The following is a 9,404-nucleotide window of genomic DNA, read 5'->3' as shown; positions in this document are numbered from 1 at the left end:
TCGATGTAAGATTTTTCGTGACGTTGGACCCGTTGTTAACTATAGATGTCTAGGTATGGTCATATACCGGGTGACAAAAGAAACTGGGAACACTCTATAACTTTTAAACTGCTTTAGTTAGCGATTTGGAATTTGCAAGGGATAATATAGGCTAAATGTTCAATTTTTTGACAATATGTAGTCAATGGCTGCACTTCCGGTTTGAACGGAAACTACAGTAACTTTCGAATTTTAAATAACTCACAACCTATATTTTTTTGCATTTTTGGATTCAGGAGATCATTCTATGTAGGATAGGACGTTTTTGTTTTTCATTTTCTTTTTGTTTTTTTTTTTAATTTTTACTTAATTTTGGAAATTGTGTCTAGGAGGCTGTGACCATCATAAATACTATTTACCGGATCACCTGATCATGGGACACTATTAATTTTTTAGGATGTCTAGTTTTTTCAAATAGCACTCTAGTGGGAACAAAAATTTTTTAAAACCGGTACTTTTTTTACATTTTGACACAAAAATTTTGAAAATCCGTAATAAAATAAGCTTACCGGAAAGAAAAAACCAGTTAAGTAATAGTATATTGTGCCAAAAGTGCGGTAAACGGCATTTGGCTCACGAGTTTATTTGACACAAGCGGAGCGCAGCGGAGCGAGTGTTTAATAAACGAGTGAGTTAAAGAGTTTACCGAACGTGTTGCATACTACACTTTTTCTACGACTGTTAGATTTTGGGTACATTTTGGTAAAACAACACGAATACATTCACTGACATGACCGTCAGAATTGACAAACGTCAAAATTCAAAGCGTGGGAAATATCTCCGAAAACATCCGATTGCTCCCAAATCTGTGCGGTAAAATCCCGGAAATGTTCGAAGTCGCTCGTGTCGTCGATTCGTGGGAAAGGAAACTGATGTGGTAAAGTGACACTTCCCGCACGCTAGGTCGGTGGGTAATTAGGTATTTTACAGACGCGAGTAGAAAAATACATTTTTTATAGATGGCTTTGCTTCTTCATTATTAATTGTGAAGTCGGTAAGATTGAAAATGCAGAAAAAACTCTCCGACAAGCTCAACACAGCAGGGGAGAGACGGGAATACAGTCAAAAACTACCGTAAGTATTGTATATATAAGTACGTTATAAGCTAGAAGCACTTTTTACCGGAAACTCAGAAGAACAACAATATTTTGAAAATCAACGTGAGTTACCGTAGGACAAGTTTTACATTGACACAAAACATAACATCCATTTATTTTGGAACTGTATTTTTGTATTTACACATTTGAATTAAATAAGTGTGATAGATATTTACTTAATAACCAATTTATTTAGGGATGAAACTTTCATAGAATGTTTTTAAAATGTCTTGCTTCTTATATACAACACTTCCTAACATTTCTGGAATTATAATATCAAAATGTATTTACTTATGTTTTTTCCTTCCTGTGAGCTTATTTATTAACGGATTTTGAAAATGCTGGTGTCAAAATGTTGCACAAAAGTATCGTTTTTAAAAAGTTTTTGTTTCTACTAGGGTGCTATTTGAAACAACTAGGTTATCTTAAAAAATTAATAGTTGATTACAGTAAATGATATTTGCCATTAAACAATTAAATAAAAGTTTCATTTACAATTTTTCCCATAAAACATTTTGTTAAAAAATTGGAAATTCAGTCTACATTAACCCTTCCAAATTTCAAATCGCTATCTCAAGCCGTTTAAAAGTTATAGAGTGTTCCCACTTTCTTGTGCCACCCGGTATAGCTGCTAGATATATAGTTTGTATATGTATATTAATATTATAATAATACAGCAATTTTTAAAGCCACCGTGAAAAAAAAAATGTCGTGCCAGTCAACACGCCCACGCGCGGTCATTTCGAATCTCTTTTTCAACCAATACGAATTGTCACTTTACACGAACCAATAATCGACGTCCTCGCTAACAGTTCATTAATTTGACAATTCACAGTTACAACGTAACGATATTCGTAGTCTGTTGCGATATGTTAACCGCGAATGATAAACAGTCGCTATAATAATAATTGGGTCTTACGTCAATTGAAGCTCGCGAAAGTATTTTTTCGTCTGTTAAGTTCCAAAATTATAGATATCGAAAACAAAGCAAATCATAAATATTTGTTTTCGATTGGAACTATTTTTTCCACAGTAACGTTGTTTTGAAATATGTATTTTTCATTAGCGCTAAAAAGGAAAATGGATATTTTAGTTTAGTAGTGCCGTCTTTTAGAGGGGGGAGTAGCAATCTAAAAGACGTCATTACACTAAGTTAACCCACGGCCCCAAGCGGCTTCGGAAGTTTTGCGATACTTACAGATACAAATCTTTTCAACTGATTTTAGGCAGGTATTTTGATGTTTTTCAGTCCTGATTATTACGCGACACTTCAGTGACTGTATTCGTGCTGTTTTGCAAAAAATTACCCAGTATTTACCCGTAGAAAACATATAGCATGGAACTATGAAATTGAAAGCTTGAAATTCGGCCAATCATTTCCATTTATTTTCATCTGTTTAGCAGTCAGATATGTTTACCTTAGCTTTGGCACTTATAGTTTTACGATCATGCAGCTTGAAAATTACGACTTTTTTTTCATTCACGAATAACTTCAATTCAACTTCAATAAAAGCAATTGAAGTAATTTACGTTTCATTTTAAAGCCAGCAGCGTAATATCTGACAATATCTATTTCCGAGCAGAATTTGGTTCTGTTCACTTGTAAGGTGTTAGCAATTAAATGATATAGTGGCCCTCATTGACGCCCCTCGGGAGGCTATGATAATCATTTAACAAAATCTGGACATATTTTACGAAAATACCCGCCGAATTGAGGAGGCGTCAGCGTCCATGTTGCTTGTTGAACGCCGCTAGATCTTATTGGTTCAAAACGAGATGCCAATATTTTTTCATCATCGCTTCATCGGTGTATTATCAGCATAGGCACGGTCTATGGGTGAAATGAATCACAATACCAAATATGATTTTTTTAAGCTAAGAAATGTATGAATCAACAATACCTACTATGCAACGTCCTCAACATCCTTTCCTTTGTAAAAAAAGGCGGTAACTTTAATTTTTAACAAAGTATTCCCTCCAAACCCCCGCCCACGTATAATAATAATAGGGTCATGTTCAATACACCTACAAGAGACATTTGAAACAGCTCTAACGAATAACGAACCCCTTTGCTCTTTATACATTTTAACGGCGCAAATGTACGTTTGTTTCCACACTTCTGGAAATCTGTATTCAACCTTTGACATTTAACCAGATTGGTCCGCGTAAAAGACTGGGATAGAATAGGACATAAAACCGGCGCCGTCGCGGATGTTTGGCCACAGGGCTTCCAAGGAGGCACAAGTTCAGGTCCGGCTTTAATAAAGTCTGATTTCAGACAAACTAATTTATCGTAGGCCAAGTCTATAATCCAAAATAGGCATTATATTCACACTGGATAAACCTATTTCACTCGTTTTTCACAAACCAATGGCAACTTTGGAATTCCAAATGGAACGTTCTATTATACTCAGATTCGGATCGTCCAAAAATTAAATAACTTTTTTTAAGAAAATCGCTACGAAAATTAAGTAGAATATTTTCGACAATAAGCGAATGAAGAAACTCTACATGTTATAATCCCGATATGTCACACTAGGCTTTCATTAAACACAACTCGTTTTTTTAGCAATTGAATAACTTTTGTAATCAATGTCCCTATTCACCAGGACTGTCAATACGACCATGAAAGCGAGTCAACAACGCGAATCAACTGATAAATACAGGGTGATTTGCGGACGATAGTAAAGAGGGACGTCAAAGGAAAAGAAATTTAGGCAATAATCCTCAAAGTCACGAAATATTTAAGAATACGTGTTTGGTTTGACTTTTCAAAAAATTTAAATACACTTTAATTGAACAGGTGTGAAAAACACGTATTATTCACATATTATATTAAATAAATTGAAATTTAATTATGTCGCTAGATATAATAAATACTAAATTCAAAAACATAATTGTCTACATACAACATAAAACACATACTTACTTATCAGTCCAGAGAATTGTAAGACAAAAATAATGAAATAACAAAATATTAAATTTAATTTAAACGCCGTATTTTATATATAGCGTGGTTCATAAATTTAAACTTCACATTTCACAAAACATTCCTTTACATTTTATTTACATACAATTTACACAAATTGATTTTTCAACAACAGCAGTTAAAATTTTGGTATGTACCTAATCTTGTATTCAAAGAATATGTCTTCTTTTGCTTAAAAATTTTAACTAATGTTTAACTGTGAAGGGTGAATTTTCCGATCAGTCAAAACAAACTTGAAATATTAATGTCCCTTCCAATAAAATTTACAGATCCGACCAATCTTACGACCGACCCATATCAAATTTGAAAGTCGATAACGGCGATATGTCCAAATTATTGACCCAGTCTTTTCCTCATGGCCCAGGAGCTATAGACACCCCACGTTAACGAAGAGTAAAGTGTTGTCTTCTGCAGGTGGTATTCTGTGCTTCTGGGTTCATAATTGTCAAAATTTAATGTCGATAAAAATTGTACAGTATTTTATAACTTTACTTTAATCTCCTTTATGACTCCGTGTAATTTTAATATGGAATTATGTGTAAAAAGCCGCACGGTATTTTCTTGTTTTTGTGCTTAACTGTTATTCAAGGTACCCACAATTTTTCTCAGAAATGGCCAAATTTTCTTTAACTGGGATTTCTTGTAGGGTCCCAGATAGTATTGAAGAAGTTAGAGGTCGACATCGGCAAAAACGTTACTTTGCGATGTCCCGTCGATTTGACAGATGTTATGTGGGTGAAAGAAAATCGCACAGATGACGACCATGCCCGAATGAAAGTTTTCAGCAATGGGACATTATTTATAATGCATGTGAATATAAAAGATTCTGGCGCTTACTCTTGTAGACGAGCCAACGTTGTCGAGTCTCCTATTCAAGGCAAAGTTCAAGTGAGAGTAAGATGTAAGTAATTTTGCAAGAACTGCAAAACATTAGCATTAGCATTAGTATTAACAGTGTAAGGAATGACAAATTAAATTATTATAGCACCACCTCTTCCCCTAAATGTAACTATAAAAACAAGTACGGTATTAGCCGTGGTATTTTGGACTGTACAAGGTAATGGTGGATATCCAATAATTAACTTTACTGCACAGTACCGACTTGCCTATACAAATGACAGTTGGTTACCAATTTCACCAAATCATATTACACCTAACTCTGTAAGTGGGGCATGGAAATAAATTTGTGTTTTTTTTTTTGATAATTTTTAATGGATTTAGATTTTATATCTCTCCAGTTTTATTGGGAAAGTTATTTTAGTTGATTTATATTATATTTTTGTGTATAGTTGAGTTCAAATTTTACCTTTGGCATTACCTTGACTGCCATAAAAGCCTATCAATATGATTATTCCCATATAAAATGGCTCAATCCTCCTTTTATTTACTTGGGACCTAGAAAATGAGTGTTAATGAGTGGATCCATTCCAGTAAAGGTCAGTGGTGTAATTTGAACTTTACTATATATTGATTATAGTTAAGTAGTGGTAAGTCTGTTGGTAGATTATTCTTCAATTTGGTTTTTGCTTTGTTATGGAAATTATTTGCAAATTACACTTAAAAGTTGTCAGTATTCGAAAATATAATATTATAATATGCCTTATTGACATGCACCCAATCGCTTAAGCAGAAATTGTGCTTTGAAGACATTATATCCACACCCTTTTGCCTGTAATCAAATATTGTTGATTTAATTTATTTGACTTTGAATGAATTCTCAGGTTTGTTCTTGCATGTGTTGTACCTCAAAAATTAAATAGAATTCATTAGATAACATCATTTTTAGCGGCAAGTTGATGTGTACAATTTGAGGCCCAACACAACATATGAATTTCGCATTTGGGCAACCAATCAATTAGGTAGAAGCCCATCGGTAAGTGTGTATGGAGTAACACTGGACAGTTACAAAGAAACAGGTAATAGTTGACCCTGTAATACATGTATGTTATATGTTAATGCTTAATGTGCAAACTTGTCCTGTAAGTCTTTAGGGAATAAAGTGTAAATGCTTTAAGCTAGGTGCTTATTTACTTTGCAAAAAGCTTCTATCTCTTCATCTTTTTGGTGTTCCCCTCAATTTCCTCTTTGTTTTCTTCTCAAAAGATTTAGCCAGACATTTGTTAAAAGGAGCGGACCAGTTTGACACTAGAATATGGGCAGCAGCTGTGGGAGTCGTCATGGGTACTTTGGTGCTACTAGGGATTGGCACTTGCATTTTGCTGTATCAAGAATGTAAAACTCCAACGGGTAAGTACAATTGTTTGGTTACTTTAAATGGATGCAAATGTATCTCTGCATTTTATACAATGTTTTCGTTTAGTGGAAGAAGAGCAAGAAATCATCGAATTAGTGCCGAACATAATTCTTAATCCTGGGTTTGATGACAACCAACAAAACATGCCGGCGCCTGATGAAAATTCAAATAATGAGCATCCTCAACGCCTTAACAATAATTCTGTGGTACAACCGCAAAATGTATGAGCGACTATTATTTTAATTTAATTAAGGCGGCCATCTAAATATTTCCATCTATAAACTAAATTTAAAAGAAAAGCACCAAATTGATAATATACTTAAAGCTAAAACCTCAAACAAAATTTGCTTTTAATTTTATTTTATCCTCATCACGGGAATAGGTACCACATAGTTTTTTTAACTATGCAAAAGAATACAAAAATCAAAGAATTATACAGCGGTATAGGAGCACATGTAAATAATATTACATCAAACAATAAATGTACCATAAAACTTATTTGGCATAACCCGTTTGAGTGACACTATAATTATTAATTCGTGATATTCGTAATATACACCCTATGTATATTAAATTTCGCTTTATTATGTGATTTTTGTGATAATTATTTATAAGCAATGATTGTATTGTTTTTTTATGTATAGTTGCTTTATTCACTACAGTAATTCCACAAATACACATTAAAATATGCCTAGGTACATATCACGTCTTAAATAATTTTTAATAATAGTAGGTGAGCTAATTGTGTTTATTGTAAACTGTTGAGCTTTCAAAAATGCTTCCTATTAAAGTTAATTTAAGTCTAAAATCCCAAAACTGCAGAATCTGCTGCTTTTATGACAAATTAAGTATTTGCGTGAAACTTGAGTTGTGAAAAAGTTCCAGTATAGATACCTACAAAAAATTATGGTTTTAAATAACACAGAATTTTCTAATCTAAGTGTTGCAGTAACTTTGACCATTTATATAGAAATTGTTCTGATTCATAAACTTATGTATATATTTTTTCTTGTTATGGCAAAAATATATATCATATAACTCTTTTTATTCGAATCACAAAATAATTGAGGAGTCATATCATTTTAATAAGTCAGAAAGTCTAAGAACGCACCAATTTTTAATTGTTCAAATCTCAATTATGTTGATGTGACGCCTAAAATGTGTAATGTTTTTAAATATATATGGATTTTTAGCAACTCGTGGAAAATAAATGGGCAAAATTATTTTGAAAAACTCATTGGTTGTAATACTACATGTATCTTCTACAAGTGCCTGTGTGTAGGGCATACATATTTATATACAACAAAATTTAAAAAAGCTTAAAACCATGCCCAAAATTGTAATCTTCATTACAAGTGCCATTTGAGTCTCTTCAATTTGTGAACATGAAAAATTAAAAAATTTTAAAGCTTTTGCTTATATTTTCAAGAAAAATAGAAAAAAAATGTGCCTCTACCAAATAAATTTGATAAAATTGCAAATATTAGTTTGAAGCACATCTTAATAATTATTGTGAGATAACCACAGACTGATTTATAACTTAGACATAGCTAGCTCTTTTTAAATAATTGAATTTCCATGACTGACATTACATAAAATTACATAGTAAATCTCTGATAATTTGGGTATGTTAAATGAGAGAAAAAGATTGATTACTGGATAACTTTCACTAAATTTCAATTCAAGAAATAACCCTTATATAATACAAACTAAGACAGCAACTTTTGGAATGCAGTGAACGTATATAAAATCTCTTGCATTTCCCAGGTTTTACCATGTAATTTTTTGTTGGTCGGTATTTGTAGTCTTGTGTTCTGACAAGCGCACCATTTAACATAAAGTTGTGGAAACTTAATTAACAAAAGCTTTTATAGTGCACTTCCAAATCGTAGAAAACAACGCCAACAAAGTGATTTGTAACAGGAAGTTGCGAAAATAATTTTTAAAAGCTAATGAGACTTTAATTTTTATTGCATAAAAAAATGTTTGATTATCAAAATCTATGCATCAAATTTTTACTATTAAATTTTTTGTATAACATTTGAATCAATATTTTCCAATATCTGTTTCCTTTATATGGAAAATGTTTTGGCAAATCCTGTGTTACATTTTGAAATTAGAGAAAAAGAAGTCTCATTGGACTTGGCTTTTGTATATGGAATTATGTGTAAGTGTTTTCCTTTTATAACAATAGAAAAATTCAGTGCAGTATTAACTTGTTATTGATTGCTATATGCAGCACTAATTCTGTTTTACAGACATGATTTTCTGAGCACACTGTGAGCAGCTTAATAATTTTATTGCGCTTATTTATTATTGGTCCGCTTCTGTTTAGAAAGCTAGTTATTTATATAATCTATGTTGTCATATCTGAGCAATATTGCGCTATGGAATATTTTGTATAAATATGTTCCTAATAAAATAAATTTTTACTAAATCACATTATTTAGTATAATTTCATTTGTCTTCACAAATTAATATACCCTGTTTTGTAACACATTACCTATTTTCATATTTCTTTTTTTTGCAAGTGTTGTAATTCTTAACTTATTTTGTTTATTAAACATTTACAAAAACTGTAATATGGGATCTGGTGCTCCCAACTTCCAAATATTTACCTACCAGAATAATTAATAGGTAATCAATTTTAATGTCATTATAGGCTGTAGCTATGTAGTAAAAACACTTGAACCAACCAAACTGGCAAATATACCAAAAAAAAAAAAAACACTAGATTTTAAAGACTGTGTAGGTAATATCGGTAATTGGGGGTAAACAATTCTTTTAGTGGCACTGAATATTTCTTGTAGAACCTCCTGTCTAATTCCAACAGATTAATTCTCTAAAAATAGCTAATTTAAAAAAAAATATGTTGAAAAGTTGCAAATGATTTATTCTTAAAAATCAAAAATTGGTAACAACACGTACATATGTATTATTTTATTTAGTAACAAAACTTCCGCATAGGATTAGCTGGTTCCTGCTTGTTGATTAAATTTAGCAACTGCTTCTTGGGCTTTTGAAA

General features: G+C 32.1%; 1 protein-coding gene across 3 annotated transcripts; it reads left to right on the top strand.

The window, feature by feature from the left end:
* Window positions 1-963: 963 nt before the first annotated feature.
* LOC132698718 (cell adhesion molecule DSCAM) lies at window positions 964-8,814 on the top strand. 3 transcript variants are annotated; one of them, XM_060664927.1, is made up of 6 exons: window positions 964-1,113; window positions 4,772-5,026; window positions 5,111-5,286; window positions 5,912-6,041; window positions 6,229-6,372; window positions 6,446-8,814. In XM_060664927.1, the coding sequence occupies exons 2-6, from the start codon at window positions 4,855-4,857 to the stop codon at window positions 6,604-6,606; spliced, it is 783 nt and encodes a 260-aa protein (XP_060520910.1). In that variant the 5' UTR covers window positions 964-1,113; window positions 4,772-4,854; the 3' UTR covers window positions 6,607-8,814. The 3 variants fall into 3 exon arrangements, with proteins under 3 accessions (XP_060520910.1, XP_060520909.1, XP_060520908.1); XM_060664926.1 differs by lacking the exon at window positions 964-1,113 and adding an exon at window positions 4,539-4,714 and having other exon boundaries at window positions 6,253-6,372; XM_060664925.1 differs by lacking the exon at window positions 964-1,113 and adding an exon at window positions 4,539-4,714.
* Window positions 8,815-9,404: the final 590 nt, after the last annotated feature.

Source organism: Cylas formicarius, unplaced genomic scaffold (genome assembly GCF_029955315.1).
Source record: "Cylas formicarius isolate icCylForm1 unplaced genomic scaffold, icCylForm1.1 PGA_scaffold_2__14_contigs__length_35257938, whole genome shotgun sequence".
Lineage (NCBI taxonomy): Eukaryota > Metazoa > Arthropoda > Insecta > Coleoptera > Brentidae > Cylas > Cylas formicarius.
The sequence above is the reverse complement of the archived record's forward strand: the minus strand, read 5'-3'. Positions and strand labels throughout refer to the sequence as shown.